Source organism: Salvelinus alpinus, chromosome 6 (assembly GCF_045679555.1).
Source record: "Salvelinus alpinus chromosome 6, SLU_Salpinus.1, whole genome shotgun sequence".
Classification (NCBI taxonomy): domain Eukaryota; kingdom Metazoa; phylum Chordata; class Actinopteri; order Salmoniformes; family Salmonidae; genus Salvelinus; species Salvelinus alpinus.
In genome coordinates this window covers 11,824,728-11,848,365 of record NC_092091.1, presented here as the reverse complement: position 1 = coordinate 11,848,365, position 23,638 = coordinate 11,824,728, and the positions used below count along the sequence as shown (strand labels likewise).

Below are 23,638 nucleotides of genomic sequence, written 5' to 3'. Positions count from 1 at the left end.
TTTTGTATTTCCCGTCACCAAAAATCATATTTAATCACTGAACAGTAGCAGACCTAACTTCATCTGTTCCTGACTCTGGATAGTGAATTAAAAAGACCATCAATCTACAATGATATTAAAGTACTATTCTGAACATTACTGATATACTGAGTGGCAAGTCAAGATATCTGCTGGTATTATTGTTTGGTCAATACCACCACCTGCTGGACAGGTTTAATGTTGCTGGACTGAGCAGTATGGGAGGATGAAAGATGACACATTTAGGGCCGGTTTCCTGGACATCTACATTGAACTTACTTTTTAGTTCAGGACTAGGATTAATCTGTGTCTGGGAAACCAGACCATATAGTTTAGTTAGTTACTTACTGTTTAATGCCCCTGAGGAGAATTACATAGAGACAGAGAACAAATTGAGAAAACATATCAATGGTTCTGAATGACAACCAATATACATCAACACCATACATCATGATTCAAGGAAATGTACAATATTAAAACATTGTATTTTATGAAATATAAATACATTGCATTATAATGGATGAAATCGCTGAAGATCAAATCAGTCAGAATTGTTTTTTTTAGAAAGAAAAAACAGCAGAATGAATCACCACATCTGGGGACCATCAACACCAGCATGACTAGTATCTATGTCGACCCTACTACAGTTTAACCAGCTCAGCTATAGACTACACCAGCATGACTAGTATCTATGTGGACCCTACTACAGTTTAACCAGCTCAACTATAGACTACACCAGCATGACTAGTATCTATGTGGACCCTACTACAGTTTAACCAGCTCAGCTATAGACTACACCAGCATGACTAGTATCTATGTGGACCCTACTACAGTTTAACCAGCTCAGCTATAGACTACACCAGCATGACTAGTATCTATGGGGACCCTCCTACAGTTTAACCAGCTCAGCAGTACCAGAGAGCCAAAACCCAGGATAGAGAGGCTGCGTGAATATGGTCTGGACTCTGTGGAGGAGGGTCATTTTGTCAGAGACACTGTAGAAGGACAGAGTACCTGCCTTGTGATCCAGGTACACTCCTACTCTGGAGGACTGAGGGCCTGATACTTTAGTCACAACATTATTGTGTCTGAAACAATAACCAGAACTAGACCACTGTAAACTCCAGGACTTTTTATTGTCTCCAAATGCATTACCTCTCTCTGTTCTGCTGATGTCTTTATATGAGACTGCTGTAATACACCAACTCCACTCCACCTCCCAGTAACAGCGTCCAGACAGACCCTCTCTACACAGAACCTGGTCGTAGTTGGTGAATCTGTCTGGATGGTCTGGATATGGTTGGACTTGGTCTGTATAGGTAACCTTTCTGTTCCCTTCAGACAGAGAGAGGTGTGTGTTTGCTGTGTTTGGGTCCAGTGTGAGCTGACAGGAATCTGGGAGAAGAGCAGAGCAGAGACCAATGATTGGAGTTAGAACAATAAGTTAAGTCAGATACTGTATCTACCCTGTCTTTGATTAGAGCACAGCAGAGATCAAATCAGAGAAATATGAGGAGAGATAGATACCCAGTCTTTGATTAGATCTACTATTGCTATATATTTCTAGAGGGATTGTTAGGAGTGTCAGTAAAAAGAGACTGTTTGTTACTTCACAATAAAGAGACTCACATTGTAAAAACTGTTCTCTGGTCTTGGGCTCTGGAGGCAGTAAAACATCCACTATATTCACTACAGACACACAAACACATTGACAGAGAGAGGGAATGTTATCATCATACCATATTCCACATGTATATGACTAGTAGGGAACTTTCAATGGTCTAAAGTTGATGTTCTTATTATTTTCAACACACCTGTAGTGGAGATCTTGGTCCATTCTCCTTTAAGGAAGTCTTCTAGTTTCTCTCTCAGTTCAGACACAGTCTTACTCACATCTCCAAAGTACTGAAGAGGATGGACAACGATGCTGGGTAAGTCTGAAGATACACTGATACTGGAGAGAGACTGATAACTCTGGAGAGAGAGAGAGAGAGAGAGCGAGAGAGGGACATAGAGAGGGACAGAGAGAGGGACAGAGAGAGAGAGAGCAAGAGAGAGAGAGCGAGCGAGAGAGAGAGAGAGAGAGAGAGGGACAGAGAGAGAGAGAGGGACAGAGAGAGAGAGAGGGACAGAGAGAAAGAGAGGCAGGAAGAGAAAGAGAGAGAGAGAGGGGGACAGAGAGGGGGCGATAGGGACAGAGAGAGAGAGAGAGAAAGAGGGGAACAGAGAAAGAGAAAGGGACAGAGAGTGTGAGAGAGGAGGGGGGGGCAGAGAGAGAGCGAGAGAGGGGACAGAGAGCGAGAGAGGGGACAGAGAGCGAGAGAGGGGACAGAGAGCGAGAGAGGGGACAGAGAGCGAGAGGGGGGAGAGAGAGAGAGAGAGAGAGAGAGTGAGAGAGAGAGAGAAATAGGGATAGAGAGGGTGAGGGGGGACAGAGAGGGAGAGGGTCAGGATGAGGAGAGAGAGGGACAGAGAGAGAGAGAGAGAGAGACAGGACAACATAATGATTGAGATGAATCGTTTTACATTAATTTAAGTTATTTTCATATCACATGTAACAAGACAGTTTAGTTACCTGGAGGAAATGGATGTGATCCTCTGTGTGTGAGAGCTGCTCCAGCTCAGTGCTTCTCTTCCTCAGCTCAGCTATCTCCTGCTTCAGTTGCTCCAGGAGTCCTTCAGCTTGACTCACTTGAGCCTTCTCTTGGGCTCTGATCAGCTCCTTCACCTCAGAGCGCCTTTTCTCAATGGAGTGGATCAGCTCAGTAAATATCTGATCACTGTCCTCCACTGCTGCCTGTGCAGAGCGCTGTTTAGAGAGAGAGAGAAAGAGGGACTTGCCATCCTCATTACACTAAAAACACATTGTGTGCCACCACAACCTCCACACAATCACATTATACAGTACCCAACACCACAGTACAATACACCATCCAGCACCACATTCCAACCATACATCCAACCCCTCCTCTCCAGCCGTACAGACAGCCCTCCTGAGCCCCCATACCTCCTGAAACATCTCCACACTGTTGATCATTTTGTAAAACTCAAACTCAAGCCTAAGGCATCAACAGTACAGTACAAACAGAAATTTGCATCCCGTAGCACAAACTCCACAATGTTCTGGGAGATTGTAAAGTCCATGGAGAATAAGAGCACCTCCTCCCAGCTGCCACTGCACTGAGGCTAGGAACCACTGTTATCACCGATAAATCCACTATAATTGAGAATTTCAGTAAGCATTTTTCTACGGCTGGCCGTGCTTTCCACCTGGCTACACCTACCCCGGTCAACAGCTCTGCACCCCCCTCAGCAACTAGCTCAAGACTCACCCATTTCTCCTTCACCCAAATCCAGATTGCTGATGTTCTGAAAGAGCTGCAAAATCTGGATCCCTGCAAATCAACTGGGCTAGACAATCTGGACCGTCTCTTTCTAAAATTATGCGCCGCAATTGTTGCAACCCCTATTACTAGCCTGTTCAACCTCTCTTTCGTATCGTCTGAGATCCCCAAAGATTGGAAAGCTGCCCCTGTCATCCCCCTCTTCAAGAGGGGGACACTCTAGACCCAAACTGCTACAGACCTATATCTATCCTACCCTGCCTTTCTAAGGTCTTTGAAAGCCAAGTTAACAAACAGATCACCGACCATTTTTGAATCCCACCTTACCTTCTCCGCTATGCAATCTGGTTTCCGAGCTGGTCATGGGTGCACATTATCCACGCTCAAGGTCCTAAACCATATCATAACCGCCATCGATAAGAGACAATACTGTGCAGCTGTATTCATCGACCTGGCCAAGGCTTTCGACTCTGTCAATCACCACATTCTTATCGGCAGACTCATCAGCCTTGGTTTCTCAAATGACTGCCTCGCCTGGTTCACCAACTACTTCTCAGATAGAGTTCAGTGTGTCAAATCGGAGGGCCTGTTGTCCAGACCTCTGGCAGTCTCTATGGGGGTGCTACTGGGTTCAGTTCTCGGGCCAACTCTTTTCTCTGTATACATCAACGATGTCGCTCTTGCTGCTGGTGATTCTCTGATCCACCTCCTCGCAGACGACACCATTCTGTATACTTCTGTCCCTTCTTGAGATACTGTGTTAACTAACCTCCAGATGAGCTTCAATGCAATACAACTCACCTTCCGTGGCCTCCAACTGCTCTTAAATGCTAATTAAACTAAATGCATGCTCTTCAATCGATCGCTGCCCGCACCTGCCCGCCTGACTAGCATCACTACTCTGGACGGTTCTGACTTAGAATATGTGGACAACTACAAATACCTAGGTGACTGGCTAGACTGTAAACTCTCCTTCCAGACTCATATTAAGCATCTCTAATCCAAAATTAAATCTAGAATCGGCTTCCTATTTCGCAACAAAGCATCCTTCACTCATGCTGCCAAACATACCCTCTTAAAACTGACTATCCTACTGATCCTTGACTTCCGCGATGTCATTTACAAAATAGCCTCCAACACTCTACTCAGCAAATTGGATGCAGTCTAACACAGTGCCATCCGTTTTGTCACCAAAGCCCCATATACTACCCACCACTGCGACCTGTATGATCTCGTTGGCTGGCCCTCGCTTCATATTCGTCGCCAAACCCACTGGCTCCAGGTCATCTATAAGTCTTTGCTTGGTAAAGCCCCACCTTATCTCAACTCACTGGTCACCATAGCAGCACCCACCCGTAGCACGCACTCCAGCAGGTATATTTCACTGGTCACCCCCAAAGCCAATTCCTCCTTTGGCCGCCTTTCCTTACAGTTCTCTGCTGCCTATGACTGGAACGAATTTCAAAAATCACTGAAGTTGGAGACTTATATCTCCCTCACTAACTTTAAGCATCAGCTATCTGAGCAGCTCACCAATCGCTGCAGCTGTACATAGCCCATCTGTAAATAGCCCATCCAACTCAAATATCTCCACATGCACATTCATCTTCTGCACATCTATCTCTCCAGTGTTTAATTTCTAAATTGTAATTATTTCTATTTATTGCCTTACTTCCCTAATCGTACCTCACTTGCACACACTGTATATACAGTCGTGGCCAAAAGTTGAGAATGACACAAATATTAATTTTCACAAAATCTGCTGCCTTAGTTTGTATGATGGCAATTTGCATATACTCCAGAATGTTATGAAGAGTGATCAGATGAATTGCAATTAATTGCAAAGTCCCTCTTTGCCATGCAAATGAACTGAATCCCCCAAAAACATTTCCACTGCATTTCAGCCCTGACACAAATGGACCAGCTGACATCATGTGTCAGAGTCCTTTAAGAACAGTGGGTTGGAGTCAGGCGCAGAGAGCAGAGGGTTCGAATAAATGTATATTTTATTCCCAGAAAAAATGGTCACGCCAAAAACACAAGGTGCATAAACTGACCGGCCCATACACAGGACCCAAAATGTCCGGAAAAACAAAATACAAACGAACATCCACACACTAACAGAATAACAATCCCGCACAAACCTAGGCGGGCCTAACAGGCTTAAATAGACAAAAATCAAGAAACACAATAAGGAACAGATGCAACTAATAAGACCAAACAAACAGAAAAGGAAAAAGGGATCGGTGGCGGCTAGTAGACCGGCGACGATGACCGCCGAGCACCGCCCGAACAGGCAGGGGAGCTACCTTCAGTGGGAGTCGTGACATCATGTCAGTGATTCTCTCGTTAACACAGGTTTGAGTGTTGATGAGGACAAGGCTGGAGATCACTCTGTCATGCTGATTGACTCTGTCATGCTGATTGAGTTTGAATAACAGACTGGAAGCTTCAAAAGGAGGGCGGTGCATGGAATCATTGTTCTTCCTCTGTCAACCATGGTTACCTGCAAGGAAACACGTGCCGTCATCATTGCTTTGCACAAAAAGGGCTTCACAGGCAAGGATATTGCTGCCAGTAAGATTGCACCTAAACCAACCATTTATCGGATCATCAAGAACTTCAAGGAGAGCGGTTCAATTGTTGTGCAGAAGGCATCAGGGTGCCCAAGAAAGTCCAGCAAGCGCCAGGACCGTCTCCTGAAGTTGATTCAGCTGCGGGATCGGGGCACCACCAGTACAGAGCTTGCTCAGGAATGACAGCAGGCAGGTGTGAGTGCATCTGCACGCACCGTGAGGCAACGACTTTTGGAGGATGGCCTGGTGTCAAGAAGGGCAGCAAAGAAGCCACTTCTCTCCATGAAAAACATCAGGGACAGAACTTGTGGTCAATCCTCAAAAGGCGGGTGGACAAACAAAACCGCTCAATTTCTGACAAACTCCAAGCATTGATTATGCAAGAATGGGTTGCCATCAGTCAGGATGTGGCCCAGAAGTTTATTGACAGCATGCCAGGGCGGATTGCAGAGGTCTTGAAAAAGAAGGGTCAACACTGCAAATATTGACTCATTGCATCAACTTCATGTAATTGTCAATAAAAGCCTTTGACACTTATGAAATTCTTGTGATTATACTTCAGTAATCCATAGTAACATCTGACAAAAATATCTAAAGACACTGAAGCAGCCAACTTTGTGAAAATTAATATTTGTGTCATTCTCAAAACTTTTGGCCACGACTGAAGACTTTTCTATTGTGTTATTGAATGTATGTTTGTTTATTCCATGTGTAACTCCGTTGTTTGTGTCGCACTGCTTTGCATTATCTTGGCCAGGTCGCAGTTGTAAATGAGAACTTGTTCTCAACTGGCCTACCTGGTTAAAAGAGAGGCCGTCATCAATTAGAATTCCAAGATATTTATATGAGGTTACAACCTCAATCTCCTTGCCCTGACAGGTAGTAATAGGTGAAAGGTTCAGAGGTCTATTTCTTGCATTAGAAAACACCATTAGTTTAGTTTTGTCAGTATTGAGGATAAGCTTCAATTGACACAAGGTATGTTGAACAGTATAAAAAGCAGTTTGCAAGTTCTGGAAAGCTTTTGTAAGAGATGAGGCACAACAGTAAATAACAGTATCATCAGCATAAAAATGAAGTTGTGCATTTTGGACATTGTTGTCTCAATCATTTATATAAATAGTGAATAAGAGAGGACCAAGTACAGAGCCTTGGGGCACACCATTAAGGACAGACAATTTAACAGACATAAGCACATCAAATTGAGTGCACTGAGTTCTATCAGACAGATAGTTAGCAAACCATGCAACTGCATGCTCCGAAAGACCTACACTCAACAATCTCTGCCTTAGTATAGCATGATCAACTATATCAAAAGCCTTAGAGAGATAAATAAAAAGTGAGACACAGTGCTGTTTCTTGTCAAGGGCTTCAGTGATATCATTTAAAACCTTCATGGCTGCTGTAATTGTGCTATGCTACTCCCTGAAGCCCGATTGGTACATTGATAAAATAGAGTTAGTAAATAAAAACTCTTTTAGCTGTTCACTTACAAGGGTTTCAAGTATTTTCACCAGGGGTGACAGCTTTGAGATTGGCCTATAATTATTTAAAAGAGTTGGATCTCCCCCTTTTAAAAGTGGTAGAACAAATGCTGATTTCCAGATCTTTGGAATTTCATTACATTCCAGGATTAGATTGAACAGATATGTAAGTGGTTCAGCTATGAAATCAGCTGCCAGATTTAAAAAGCAGGGATCCAAAAGATCAGGACCTGCAGGCTTTCTTTGATCTAAGGATTTCAGGGCTTTATGTACCACCTGCACTGAGAATGGCAAAAAGCTAAAAGTTTGACCAGCTCTCACTGGTTCATCCACACAGGGTTGTACAGAGACAGAGGACACTGGTTCATCCACACAGGGTTGTACAGAGACAGAGGACACTGAATCAAACAGCCTACCAGATGATACAAAGTGCTCATTGAAACAATTCAGCATTTCAGTTTTGTCATATATGAGTCCTTCAAAACACATGACGGTAATTCATTAACATTACTGTTACCAGACATAGACTTAATTGCCTTCCAAAACTTTCTAGGGTCATTCAGGTTATCAGTGGTAACAGACATAAAATATTCAGACTTGAATATTTCTTCCTGAGAAGAAAATAACAATTGTTTCGTAACTGTTTCGTAACTGCCTACAAAAAATAAGCCAATCAGTATCAAAACAAGATTTTTTTGCTTTAGACAAGGCTAGATTACGGTCGTGAATAATACAAGACAGCTCAGAAGAAAACCATGGATTATCCCGCCCTTAAACCCTGAACCTGCAGAATGGGGCATGGTTGTTTACTATTTGGAAAAAACCATCATGAAAGAATATCCTGGCAGTTTCCACATCAGGGAAAAGCTCAATCTTGCTCCAGTCAAAATTAAAAAACAAATCACGAAAGAAAGCCTGTTCATTAAAACACTTCAAATTTCTCTTACGAATAAAACGTGGGTTTGTCTTAGGAACCTTAGTATTTCTAACAGCAATAACAGCACAATGGTCACTTAAATCATCACAAAAAACATCAACCGAAGAATATTTATGTGGAACATTTGTCAATATCAAATCAATCAGGATAGATTTATCTGGGCATTTAAGATTTGGGCGAGTGTTTATGTCTGCATTACCAGGAAGTAGGAAAAAACTGCAACTTCTGATTATTTCTATATAGATTTAGGCACGTAACCCTAGTCACTCTGGATAAGAGTGTCTGCTAAATGACTCACATGTAAACGTAAACTAGACCTCTGTGAAAGAGCAGCAGGTAGCTAAGTGGTTAGAGCATTGGACTAGTAACCAAAAGGTTACAGGCTGAATCCCTGAGCTGACAAGGTAAAAATCTATCAGTTAACCAACAATTCCCCGGTAAGCCATCATTGTAAATACAAATTTGTTCTTAACTGACTTGCAAGTTAAATAAAGGTTACATTTAAAAAATAAAAAGCATGGCAATAACTTAAAAACGTTTCATTATTCACAGACAGACTCCTCTGAAGGCAGACAGGCAGCACACTCCTAAAAAAAAAAAAACTGCTCAGCAAAGCAAAGGCTCTTTTGAGAGGTACAAGATTTATATTAAAAAAGCAAATTTTCAGTGTCTGTGTCCAGTGTCTGTGTTTATATGTTAAAAGGGTGTTACTTTGGCAGATAATGTCACCCATCTAAATATACATTTTTTTTTTATATAATTAACTAAATGTATGGTGTTTTTGGTTTATGTCAGTTTCATTATTATGCTATAAATGTTTTTTTATGGTTGTTAGTGAAAAAATGAACTAGAACATTTTATATTTTGCAATTCTGAGTATTTACTACTTTAGTAAGGATAAACACTTTATTCAGTACTGCTGCAGTTGATAAATAATTCCAATAGATGGCAGCATCAGACAGTTAAGATTAGTTTAGGTCAAGTACAAGTAGCCAACTCAACAAGCGGCAGCGAGCACTCTGCCTTCTCCCACAAGAGAGGGGCATGTTGAGGTACATTTACTAATCGTGAGGGTTGTATGATGTCATTTATTGTCGGGCTGGAAGATGCATCGTCTTTTCTATTCCGAGGCCTGCAATACCTGCTATAGTTAATGTTATTTTACTCTCCCAAAAGCAACACAGGACTAATATGAGATATATAACTAACTGTAAAGTAATGAGTGACCATTTTAGAAAATCATCGGACATATAGTCTTTGGTTGCATGCTATTTTATGTCAATCATATTGCTGTCGACACTCGATAGGCTCATAATCTGAGGTAGCAACTGCGTCAGAGCTACAAATCAATGAGCTCCACCTATCCATTTGGTTTAAAACTCAGTGAACCTGCGCAGCATTCTCTCTATTTGATGCCTACGAACGAACAGATTTCAACGCATATCAAAATTACCCAACAGCCATTTAGAAACAACAAATCATTTCTTTTTTTTCTTTTTTATATGTCTTCTGGCTGTTTAAATCAGCCACATCTTGAAAAAGAGAACAGGGACATACGGTTTGTTTAGGTTTTACATATTTTTCTGAATTTTTATTTTATTTATAACCATGACGACAAAATCTAACGTTTGATGGATATGCGCCAACCATCGCAGGTACTGATCATCACCAAAATGTGTAACCAGATTAACAGTGAGCTTCCTCACCAAGTAGCTGTAACCTAGTTAATAATAAGTTACCTGAGTTACCTACGAGGTTAACGCGGGCTGGTCTCATTGATAACAATAGTGAAGCTGACATTGTGACGTAGAACAATGGACTGGGAATTGAACTTTCAGAAGGTGAGTTGGTGCCACAGTGTTCAATACATCTAATAGGAGCTGGCAGGGTGAAACATCACCTAAAATAAGACCTGTTTTTCAATACAACTAATAGGAGCTGGCAGGGTGAAACATCACCTAAAATAAGACCTATTTTTCAATACAACTAATAGGAGCTGGCAGGGTGAAACATCACCTAAAATAAGACCTGTTTATTCAATACGACTAATAAGAGCTGGCAGGGTGAAACATCACCTAAAATAAGACCTGTTTATTCAATACAACTAATAGGAGCTGGCAGGGTGAAACATCACCTAAAATAAGACCTGTTTTTTCAATACAACTAATAGGAGCTGGCAGGGTGAAACATCACCTGAAATAAGACCCGTTTATTCAATATGACTAATAAGAGCTGGCAGGGTGAAACATCACCTAAAATAAGACCTGTTTATTCAATACAACTAATAGGAGCTGGCAGGGTGAAACATCACCTAAAATAAGACCTGTTTTTTCAATACAACTAATAGGAGCTGGCAGGGTGAAACATCACCTGAAATAAGACCAGTTTATTCAATATGACTAATAAGAGCTGGCAGGGTGAAACATCACCTAAAATAAGACCTGTTTATTCAATACAACTAATAGGAGCTGGCAGGGTGAAACATCACCTAAAATAAGACCTGTTTATTCAATACAACTAAATGGAGCTGGCAGGGTGAAACATCACCTAAAATAAGACCTGTTTTTTCAATACAACTAATAGGAGCTGGCAGGGTGAAACATCACCTAAAATAAGACCTGTTTTATCAATACAACTAATAGGAGCTGGCAGGGTGAAACATCACCTAAAATAAGACCTGTTTTATTAATACATCTAATAGGACCTGGCAGGGTGAAACATCACCTAAAATAAGACCTGTTTTATCAATACATCTAATAGGAACTGGCAGGGTGAAACATCACCTAAAATAAGACTTGTTTTTCAATACCACTAATAGGAACTGGCAGGGTGAAACATCACCTAAAATAAGACCTGTTTTTCAATTCAACTAATAGAAGCTGGCAGGGTGAAACATCACCTAAAATAATACCTGTTTTTTCAATACGACTAATAAGAGCTGGCAGGGTGAAACATCACCTGAAATAAGACCAGTTTATTCAATACGACTAATAAGAGCTGGCAGGGTGAAACATCACCTAAAATAAGACCTGTTTATTCAATACAACTAATAGGAGCTGGCAGGGTGAAACATCACCTAAAATAAGACCTGTTTTTTCAATACAACTAATAGGAGCTGGCAGGGTGAAACATCACCTAAAATAAGACCTATTTTTCAATACAACTAATAGGAGCTGGCAGGGTGAAACATCACCTAAAATAAGACCTGTTTATTCAATACGACTAATAAGAGCTGGCAGGGTGAAACATCACCTAAAATAAGACCTGTTTATTCAATACAACTAATAGGAGCTGGCAGGGTGAAACATCACCTAAAATAAGACCTGTTTTTTCAATACAACTAATAGGAGCTGGCAGGGTGAAACATCACCTGAAATAAGACCCGTTTATTCAATATGACTAATAAGAGCTGGCAGGGTGAAACATCACCTAAAATAAGACCTGTTTATTCAATACAACTAATAGGAGCTGGCAGGGTGAAACATCACCTAAAATAAGACCTGTTTTTTCAATACAACTAATAGGAGCTGGCAGGGTGAAACATCACCTGAAATAAGACCAGTTTATTCAATATGACTAATAAGAGCTGGCAGGGTGAAACATCACCTAAAATAAGACCTGTTTATTCAATACAACTAATAGGAGCTGGCAGGGTGAAACATCACCTAAAATAAGACCTGTTTATTCAATACAACTAAATGGAGCTGGCAGGGTGAAACATCACCTAAAATAAGACCTGTTTTTTCAATACAACTAATAGGAGCTGGCAGGGTGAAACATCACCTAAAATAAGACCTGTTTTATCAATACAACTAATAGGAGCTGGCAGGGTGAAACATCACCTAAAATAAGACCTGTTTTATTAATACATCTAATAGGACCTGGCAGGGTGAAACATCACCTAAAATAAGACCTGTTTTATCAATACATCTAATAGGAACTGGCAGGGTGAAACATCACCTAAAATAAGACTTGTTTTTCAATACCACTAATAGGAACTGGCAGGGTGAAACATCACCTAAAATAAGACCTGTTTTTCAATTCAACTAATAGAAGCTGGCAGGGTGAAACATCACCTAAAATAATACCTGTTTTTTCAATACGACTAATAAGAGCTGGCAGGGTGAAACATCACCTGAAATAAGACCAGTTTATTCAATACGACTAATAAGAGCTGGCAGGGTGAAACATCACCTAAAATAAGACCTGTTTATTCAATACAACTAATAGGAGCTGGCAGGGTGAAACATCACCTAAAATAAGACCTGTTTTTTCAATACAACTAATAGGAGCTGGCAGGGTGAAACATCACCTGAAATAAGACCAGTTTATTCAATATGACTAATAAGAGCTGGCAGGGTGAAACATCACCTAAAATAAGACCTGTTTATTCAATACAACTAATAGGAGCTGGCAGGGTGAAACATCACCTAAAATAAGACCTGTTTATTCAATACAACTAAATGGAGCTGGCAGGGTGAAACATCACCTAAAATAAGACCTGTTTATTCAATACGACTAATAAGAGCTGGCAGGGTGAAACATCACCTGAAATAAGACCAGTTTATTCAATACGACTAATAAGAGCTGGCAGGGTGAAACATCACCTAAAATAAGACCTGTTTATTCAATACCACTAATAGGAGCTGGCAGGGTGAAACATCACCTGAAATAAGACCTGTTTATTCAATACAACTAATAGGAGCTGGCAGGGTGAAACATCACCTAAAATAAGACCTGTTTTTTCAATACAACTAATAGGAGCTGGCAGGGTGAAACATCACCTGAAATAAGACCCGTTTATTCAATATGACTAATAAGAGCTGGCAGGGTGAAACATCACTTAAAATAAGACCTGTTTTTTCAATGCAACTAATAGGAGCTGGCAGGGTGAAACATCACCTAAAATAAGACCTGTTTTATCAATACAACTAATAGGAGCTGGCAGGGTGAAACATCACCTAAAATAAGACCTGTTTTATTAATACATCTAATAGGACCTGGCAGGGTGAAGCATCACCTAAAATAAGACCTGTTTTATCAATACATCTAATAGGAACTGGCAGGGTGAAACATCACCTAAAATAAGACCTGTTTTTCAATACCACTAATAGGAACTGGCAGGGTGAAACATCACCTAAAATAAGACCTGTTTTTCAATTCAACTAATAGAAGCTGGCAGGGTGAAACATCACCTAAAATAATACCTGTTTTTTCAATACGACTAATAAGAGCTGGCAGGGTGAAACATCACCTGAAATAAGACCAGTTTATTCAATACGACTAATAAGAGCTGGCAGGGTGAAACATCACCTAAAATAAGACCTGTTTATTCAATACAACTAATAGGAGCTGGCAGGGTGAAACATCACCTAAAATAAGACCTGTTTATTCAATACAACTAAATGGAGCTGGCAGGGTGAAACATCACCTAAAATAAGACCTGTTTATTCAATACGACTAATAAGAGCTGGCAGGGTGAAACATCACCTGAAATAAGACCTGTTTTATCAATACATCTAATAGGAACTGGCAGGGTGAAACATCACCTAAAATAAGACTTGTTTTTCAATACCACTAATAGGAACTGGCAGGGTGAAACATCACCTAAAATAAGACCTGTTTTTCAATTCAACTAATAGAAGCTGGCAGGGTGAAACATCACCTAAAATAATACCTGTTTTTTCAATACGACTAATAAGAGCTGGCAGGGTGAAACATCACCTGAAATAAGACCAGTTTATTCAATATGACTAATAAGAGCTGGCAGGGTGAAACATCACCTAAAATAAGACCTGTTTATTCAATACAACTAATAGGAGCTGGCAGGGTGAAACATCACCTAAAATAAGACCTGTTTATTCAATACAACTAAATGGAGCTGGCAGGGTGAAACATCACCTAAAATAAGACCTGTTTATTCAATACGACTAATAAGAGCTGGCAGGGTGAAACATCACCTGAAATAAGACCAGTTTATTCAATACGACTAATAAGAGCTGGCAGGGTGAAACATCACCTAAAATAAGACCTGTTTATTCAATACCACTAATAGGAGCTGGCAGGGTGAAACATCACCTGAAATAAGACCTGTTTATTCAATACAACTAATAGGAGCTGGCAGGGTGAAACATCACCTAAAATAAGACCTGTTTTTTCAATACAACTAATAGGAGCTGGCAGGGTGAAACATCACCTGAAATAAGACCCGTTTATTCAATATGACTAATAAGAGCTGGCAGGGTGAAACATCACCTAAAATAAGACCTGTTTATTCAATACAACTAAATGGAGCTGGCAGGGTGAAACATCACTTAAAATAAGACCTGTTTTTTCAATGCAACTAATAGGAGCTGGCAGGGTGAAACATCACCTAAAATAAGACCTGTTTTATCAATACAACTAATAGGAGCTGGCAGGGTGAAACATCACCTAAAATAAGACCTGTTTTATTAATACATCTAATAGGACCTGGCAGGGTGAAGCATCACCTAAAATAAGACCTGTTTTATCAATACATCTAATAGGAACTGGCAGGGTGAAACATCACCTAAAATAAGACCTGTTTTTCAATACCACTAATAGGAACTGGCAGGGTGAAACATCACCTAAAATAAGACCTGTTTTTCAATTCAACTAATAGAAGCTGGCAGGGTGAAACATCACCTAAAATAATACCTGTTTTTTCAATACGACTAATAAGAGCTGGCAGGGTGAAACATCACCTGAAATAAGACCAGTTTATTCAATACGACTAATAAGAGCTGGCAGGGTGAAACATCACCTAAAATAAGACCTGTTTATTCAATACAACTAATAGGAGCTGGCAGGGTGAAACATCACCTAAAATAAGACCTGTTTATTCAATACAACTAAATGGAGCTGGCAGGGTGAAACATCACCTAAAATAAGACCTGTTTATTCAATACGACTAATAAGAGCTGGCAGGGTGAAACATCACCTGAAATAAGACCAGTTTATTCAATACGACTAATAAGAGCTGGCAGGGTGAAACATCACCTAAAATAAGACCTGTTTATTCAATACCACTAATAGGAGCTGGCAGGGTGAAACATCACCTGAAATAAGACCAGTTTATTCAATACAACTAATAAGAGCTGGCAGGGTGAAACATCACCTAAAATAAGACCTGTTTTTTCAATACAACTAATAGGAGCTGGCAGGGTGAAACATCACCTGAAATAAGACCCGTTTATTCAATATGACTAATAAGAGCTGGCAGGGTGAAACATCACCTAAAATAAGACCTGTTTATTCAATACAACTAATAGGAGCTGGCAGGGTGAAACGTCACCTAAAATAAGACCTGTTTATTCAATACAACTAATAGGAGCTGGCAGGGGGGGAAATTACCTAAAATAAGCCCTCTTTATCGCAATTACGGCAAACAGTTGTGACATATGGTAATATTATATAACTGGGCTCTTTGGCGGATGCAATATACTACTTCTGTCACGTTCCTGACCTGTTTTCTGTTGTTTTTGTATGTGTTAGTCGGTCAGGGCGTGAGTGTGGGTGGGCATTTCTATGTTATGTGTTTCTATGTTGGTAAATGGGTGACCTGATATGGTTCTCAATTAGAGGCAGGTGGTTTTCATCTCCTCTGATTGAGAACCATATTAAGGTAGGTGGTTTCACATTGTTTGTTGTGGGTGATTGTCTTCCGTGTCTGTGTATGTTGCGCCACACGGGACTGTTTCGGTTTGTTTGTGCGTTCATTCGTTTGTGTAGTCATTTTCCTGTTCGTGCGTTCTTCGTTGTTATGTAAGTTCTCATGTCCAGGTCTGTCTACATCGTTTTGTTATTTTGTATCAATTCAAGTGTTCTTCGTGTTTTCGGTTTTGTTTAATAAATTACTATGTCCTATCACAATGCTGCGCTTTGGTCCAATCCCTACTCCTCCTCTTCAGACGAAGAGGAGGAGGAAAATCGTTACAACTTCAATCAGAAAATATAAGAAAATATCAAGCCATAAGTCCCCACACTATCTGTGCACCACCCCTCCCCCTGTTTAGTATTGAATTTCGTTCAGAAACAACCACTTGCAAATTTACCAAAACAAATCAACTTCTTATGGATCTGTTCGTACGTAATAAATGGAGGCATATTAGCCACCACTACTCTTGTCGAAAGAGGCGAAATCGGCACCAACACACCCCTCACAAAAATCCCACTCGAAACAAGACTCACCTTTTTCATTATCAAAACCACCGCCTTGTTCATTCTGGATAGAGAGTGTATATGTTCCGCTCCCCACTGTTTGCCGAACATGATAAAAAATTCCTCCACACCATTCACCAGCTGTTCTGCCTGCGGCTATGGAACCCTAACCTGTTCACCGGACGTGCTACCTGTCCCAGACCTGCTGTTTTCAAATCTCTAGAGACAGCAGGAGCGGTAGAGATACTCTGAATGATCGGCTACGAAAAGCCAACTGACATTTACTCCTGAGGTGCTGACCTGTTGCACCCTCGACAACCACTGTCATTATAATTATTTGAACCTGCTGGTCATCTATGAACATTTGAACATCTTGGCCATGTTCTGTTATAATCTCCACCCGGCACAGCCAGAAGAGGACTGGCCACCCCTCATAGCCTGGTTCCTCTCTAGGTTTCTTCCTAGGTTCTGGCCTTTCTAGGGAGTTTTTCCTAGCCACCGTGCTTCTACACCTGCATTGCTTGCTGTTTGGGGGTTTTAGGCTGGGTTTCTGCACAGCACTTTGAGATATCAGCTGATGTAAGAAGGACTATATAAATACATTTGATTTGATTTGATTCTCCAGAACGCATCTGATGCGACAGCGTTTCTTCTCCACTCGGTTGAGGCCATCACGCCGCCCAAACAAACTACAGCCTCAACTCTAACCAATAAACAATAGAAACCAAAAAATAAACCCTCAACAAAGAGAAAATATAATTGGAAAAAAGAATAGTAGTCCTCCTCAGGAACCACAAAACCCTCACACAACCAACTTCTTCTATGATATAATGCCGGTCCACAAACCAACGTAAAAGGTGCATGGTGCCACCTACAGTGCTGGAGTGTGTTCAATCACGGTTTACAACATTTCAAAATCCTCCTACCTCACTCAGTACATCTGAGAAAATAAAAAAGTGCCCTACTAACTTCTAATAGACCCTCCCCCATCCCCCAAATCCCTTCCAATCCCCCAACCCCGTCCAACCTCAATGACCCTACACTTCAATCTTTCCCTCTCTTCAACATACTTAAAACAATATAACAACACATGCTCCACCGTTTCATTGACCATACCCTCCAGACACAAACCATTCACATGCTGCCAACCAGATGTAATGACCAGTTCAATGTCCAATGTCCTATCGAGTAAACACCACCTCTTCCTTCCTAGTCTGACCTTTGAATCTTGGTCCACCGACCTTTCTTTGGAGGGCATATAAATGCCGTCCCTTGTGCTCAGAGTCCCATCTCTTCTGCCACACATCTATCAAAATGGCTCTGATCTTACATCTGGCTGTTTTAAAGGTCTTTTAGCTAACTGGTCTACAATTCCATTCCCTTCCACACCTGAATGTGCTGGGAGCCAGCAGAATCTCACTACTACACCCATTCTCTCAATTCTCCATTATAACATTGATACCTCCAATAGCATGGCAGCTGCTCGGCCTCCGCCTCCAAAGCACTGCAGAGTGTAGTGCCAACGGCCCAGTACATCACTGGGGCCAAGCTTCCTGCCATCCAGGACCTCTATACCAGGCGGTGTCAGAGGAAGGCCCTAAAAACTGTCAAAGACTCCAGCCACCCTAGTCATAGACTGTTCTCTCTGCTACCGCACGACAAACGGTACCGGAGCGCCAAGTCTAGGTCCAAGAGGCTTCTAAACAGCTTCTACCCCCAAGCCATAAGACTCCTGAACATCTAGTCAAATAGCTACCCAGACTATTTGCTTTGCTTACATTGATTCTGTACCGGTACCCCCCTGTATATAATCTCGCTATTGTTATTTTACTGCTACTCTTTAATTTCTTGTTAATTTTGTTTCTTATTCTTATCCATATTTTTTAGACTGCATTGCTGGTTAGGGGTTCGTAAGTAAGCATTTCACAGTAAGGTCTACATTAAGGTAAGGTCTACTGTATTCGGCGCATATGACAAATAAAATTTGATTTGATTTAGTAGGTCACTCCTATTAGATTTACCAGATGATAAACTATTCAATACAGACAGAGAATCTGAGCATACTATAATTCTAACAGGTTGTACGTCCTCCACGCACTGGAGGGCAACTATTATCATCAACAGTTCAACTGAGTGTACTGACAGTTCATCTGTTAGTCTTCTACATATCAGCACATCAAATTCAGGAAGGTAAACGCCTGCTCCTGTGCTCCACTATCTGGGTCCTTGGATCCATCTGTGAAAAGTGGTAAAAAATCACAACAACTTCTACCAATGTAATTGTCAACCAGTTTGCCTATATCACTGACTTCTGACCAATCCTTCCTTTTCTCTACCAAGGTTAGATCAACAACAGGATCTGGGAGTAACCATGGAGGAACACCCCCTCTCACCACAGAAGGGCCAACCTCCAACTCCCTCAAACCACTCTGATCAGCAAGCTTTCCAACTGTCCAACCGAAACCACTTCATTGTCTACTAGTATATTCCCAACAGTCATCTAGAACAGTAGCAGTGGGATGCTCAACCTCACAGCCTTTCAACCCAATAAGCTAATGACAATTTATTACGCCGTATATCCAAATTCATGTCACCTGCCTCCACTAGTAAGACACATACAGATGTTGATTTAAATACACCAATACATATCCTTAAAGCTATATACTGGATTCTGTCCAGCTTCTGAAGACAAGTGTTTGCTGCTGTTCCATAAACTATACACCCATAATCAATTGTCGTCCTGATCAGAGCTCTATAAATATCCATCAACGATTGTCTGTCAGCACCACATTCATAACCAGAGACCCACACAACAAACTACAATGACAGTGATGGAATGAGAAAGAGAGAGAGACATCATTACAACACGGTACATAGCCATAATATAACGTTTCCTCTACTTTGGAGTTTAACTTCTTATGGCTGCAGGGGCAGTATTGAGTAGCTTGGTTGAAAGGTGCACAGAGGTGCCCAGAGTAAACGGCCTGCTCCTCAGTCATAGTTGCTAATATATGCATATTATATGCACTCTGAAGTTTCTAAAACTGTTTGAATTATGTCTGTGAGTATAACAGAACTCATATGGCAGGCAAAAACCTGAGAAGAAATCCAACCAGGAAGTGAGAAATCTGAGGTTGGTCGATTTTCAACTCATCGCCTATTGAGAACACGGTAGGATATGGATCTGTTTGCACTTCCTACGGCTTCCACTAGATGTCAACAGTCTGTAGAACCTCGAATTAAGCTTTTACTGTGATGTGGGGCTGAATGAGAGCTGAATGAGTCAGTGGTCTGGCAGAGAGCCAAGACCTGGTCAAGTGCATTCCACATGATAGGGACTTGCGTTCCATTACTTCTATAGACACAAAGGAATTCTCCGGTTGGAACGTTATTGAATATTTATGATAACAACATCCTAAAGATTGATTCTATACTTAGTTTGACAAGTTTATTCGACCTGTAATATAACTTTTTAAAGTTTTCGTCCGACGTTATGCGGGACCTGCACGAGCATTTGGATTTGTGTACTAAACGCGCTAACAAAAGTAGCTACTTGGACATAAATGATGGACATTACCGAACAAAACAAACATTTCTTGTGGAAGCGGGAGTCCTGGGAGTGCATTCCCAAGGTAAACGGACTATTTCTCAGGCCCAGATGCTGGAATATGCATATAGTTGACAGATTAATTGACAGATTAGGATAGAAAACACTCTAAAGTTTCCAAAACTGTCAAAATATTGTCTGTGAGTATAACAGAACTGATTTTGCAGGCGAAACCTGAGGAAATCCAACCCGGAAGTGCCTTTTATTTGGAAAAAACCCTTTTTCATTGCCTGCCCATCCTCCATTTAAAGGGGTATCAACCAGATTCCTTTTCCAATGGCTTCCTCAGGCTGTGACCAGGCTTTAGACATAGTTTCAAGCTTTTATTTTAAAAAATTAGCGAGATTTATCAAAACGCGTCAGGTGTCCTTTGATTAGTTCATGCGAGCTAGAGTTGTAGCTCGACATTTTCTTTCTCTGTAGTATTGAATAGTTTACCGTCCGGTTGAAATATTATCGATTTTGTATGTTAAAAACAACCTGAGGATTGATTATAAAAAACGTTTGACATGTTTCTACGAACATTACGGATACTTTTTTTATTTTTTATTTTTTATTTTTGTCTGCCCTCGTCTGCCCTTCAGGACCGGCACGAGCCTGTGGTTTTCTGAACATAACGCGCAAACCAAATGGAGGTTTTTGGTTATAAAAATAATCTTTATCGAACAAAAATAGCATTTATTGTGTAACTGGGAGTCTCGTGAGTGCAAACATCCGAAGATCATCAAAGGTAAGCGATTAATTTTATTGCTTTTCTGACTTTCGTGACGGAGCTAATTTGCGGCTAGCTGTTCTTACTGTTTTGTCTAGTGATTGATAAACTCACAAACACTTGTATTTCTTTCGCTGTAAAGCATATTTTCAAAATCTGACACGATAGGTGGATTAACAACAAGCTAAGCTGTGTTTTGGTATATTTCACTTGTGATTTCATGATTATAAATATTTTTAGTATTTTTTTTGAATTTGGCGCTCTGCAATTCAGAGGTTGTTTACGAAAATGATCCCGCTAAAGGGATCTGTGCATCAAGAAGTTAACAACAAGATTACCTTTAAAATGGTATAAGATACATGTATGTTTGAGGAATTTTAATTATGAGATTTCTGTTGTTTGAATTTGGCGCCCTGCACTTTCACTGGCTGTTGCCATATCATCCCGTTAACGGGATTGCAGCCATAAGAAATTTTAACAGCGGTTGGAATTCAATATGTTGAATTACCGTCCCCAACTGGACTATAATATAAATCTATTTTACTTTGTGATACAACATGGGAAAAAGGTTAAGGAACATTTAATAAAAACAATTATGATAACACTAAAAAACACCCTTCCAACTAACCCTACAGTCACTAAAAACCCACTACCCCATTTCACTACTTTGACCCTATCTGCTCCTGCACCATGCCAACGACCTGGGAGGATGGGACACCACCACTCAACACACCCTGGAACTCTTCTGAAGTCAAATCTCATATGACCAAATACTTCTCTGCAGCTGCCACCACAACATCTATTTTCTGTGATTTAGGTTCCATTTCTGCGGTACAGTTGATAACCATTGCTATGAACGCTAAGAAGCTAACCTTACTGAAGCATATATCACTCGTTGGCCTATCCCTCTGTGCTGCACAGATCTACTACTCACAGGGATCCTCTCAGGATCCCTCACCCTTGACCCATCCTCCTCTACTTTCTTCACTGCCTCAGCAGTGACAACCTGTTCGCAACATTGGGGTCCGTGGGATTGGATAGGAGCCCCTCTCTCTCTCTGACTGGAGGAGAGACGTGAAATGGTGTGTCTCCTCTGGTCAACAATACTCACCTTGAAAGACTCCACAGCCTGTTGGAGCTCCTTCAGCTCCTTCTCTCTCTCCTGGAATCTCTGCTGGACCTTCTGCTGACTCATCCCCAGCTGCCTCTGTGGAGAATCACTCTTCAATGAGCAATCAAGCTAAATTAGTCCAGTAGATCAATAGTATAGTAATGTGACATAGGGCCCATAGAGAGGAAGGTCTAAAATATTGATGGTCCCTTTACAATATGATATTTCTATGTTGCTTTGTGAATGATTATAGTTTTTATGGTAGGACTACATGTATCAAGGGGTTAAGACTGAACTTTGGACTCATAAAAGGGCATTCAGAATGATAATAGTGTTTGACTTTAGAAACTGGTGATACATTTGGAGAATCTGGGTTAACATATCTATATATTTAAGGTTTGTGTTCATATTTGTTCTGCTGAGGATCCATTTCATTTGAATGATGTCATAATCAAACAGTCTTAGTTCCTACTGTATCTTTAATTATTTGTTTATCAGACAGTCACCAACAAGTTTTTAATTCTTTAATTTAACTAGGCAAGTCAGTTAAGAGCAAATTCTTATTTACAATGACGGCCTACCGGGGAACAGTGGGTTAACTGCCTTGTTCAGGGGCAGAACGACATATTTTTACCTTGTCAGCTCAGGATTCAATCTAGCAACCTTTCGGTTACTGGCCCAACGCTCTAACCACTAGGCTACCTGCCGCCCCTGTAGTTCTGGTTTTACCTGTTTCTTAGTCCTCTCTGCTGCAGCTGACACTGTAACGTGGCCTTTATGTTCATCCATTGTACACAGCAGACAGATACACTGCTGATCGGTACGACAGTAAACCTCCAGCAGTTTGTCATGATGAGAGCAGATCTTCTCCTGTAGTTGTGCGGTGGCTTTGACCAGCTTATGCTTCTTGAAAGCAGGAGATTCATAGTGAGGTTGGAGGTGAGTCTCACAGTAAGAGGCCAGACACACCAGACAGGACATGAGGGCTTTCTGCTTTCTGGTCCCAGTGCAGACATCACATGCCACATCTCCAGGTCCAGCATAGCACAGAGCAGGAGGGGGAGCAGCCTGGAGTCCTGTCTTCTTCAGTTTCTCCACCACCTCAGCCAACATGTTATTTTTCCTCAGATTAGGCCTTGGAGTGAAGGTCTCTCTGCACTGAGGACAGCTATAGACCCCTTTCAGAACATCCTGATTCCAACAGCCCTCAATACAGCTTCTACAGTAACTGTGTCCACAGGGAATAGCCACCGGCTCCTTCAGTAGATCCAGACAGACAGAACAACAGAACTGGTCCTGGTCCAGCAGAACTTCCTGCTGAGCCATTTTGACGGTTGTTCACTCACACACAGACAGACGACAGAGAGAATCAGATCAGTTTTGTTATCTCAGAAAATAGTTTGAGGAGAGGGAGGGACTTCCTGGTTCTGACAAACAGGTGGGGTTAGAGGGAGGGACTGAGAAGTTAGAGGAAGGGAGAGAGAGAGAGAGAACTGCATGCAACATCTAGAGGGAGACAAAGATTTTAGTTCCTAGGTTTTGGCCTTTATTTTGGAATAAATCTAACTAATGTGAGTTGTTAGAATATATAAAGGGTAACAGTTTCTATGAAGTACATATTATAATTATTTAAATTACCTTTAAAATGCCTTAAAATACACTGATTAT

General features: G+C 41.0%; 1 protein-coding gene across 2 annotated transcripts; it reads right to left on the bottom strand.

The window, feature by feature from the left end:
• On the bottom strand, positions 1–23,362 carry LOC139577517 (tripartite motif-containing protein 16-like). 2 transcript variants are annotated; one of them, XM_071404559.1, is made up of 6 exons: positions 22,700–23,362; positions 21,971–22,066; positions 2,594–2,827; positions 1,833–1,992; positions 1,648–1,707; positions 1–1,413 (listed from the first exon to the last, which is right to left on the bottom strand). In XM_071404559.1, exons 1-6 carry the CDS (start codon positions 23,294–23,296, stop codon positions 908–910), a joined length of 1,653 nt encoding a protein of 550 aa, XP_071260660.1. In that variant the 5' UTR covers positions 23,297–23,362; the 3' UTR covers positions 1–907. The 2 variants fall into 2 exon arrangements, with proteins under 2 accessions (XP_071260660.1, XP_071260661.1); XM_071404560.1 differs by having other exon boundaries at positions 1,648–1,698.
• Between the last annotated feature and the right edge of the window lie 276 nt (positions 23,363–23,638).

Bases quoted from the DNA above. Each gene is read 5' to 3' on its own strand.
- LOC139577517 (XM_071404559.1), bottom strand. From the start codon at position 23,296: ATGGCTCAGCAGGAAGTTCTGCTGGACCAGGACCAGTTCTGTTGTTCT. The intron at 2,828-21,970 runs GTGAGTATTGTT...CTCTCTAAACAG, and splicing joins AGGCTGTGGAGTCTTTCAAG to CGCTCTGCACAGGCAGCAGT. The intron at 1,993-2,593 runs GTAACTAAACTG...CTCTCTCTCCAG, and splicing joins ATCACATCCATTTCCTCCAG to AGTTATCAGTCTCTCTCCAG.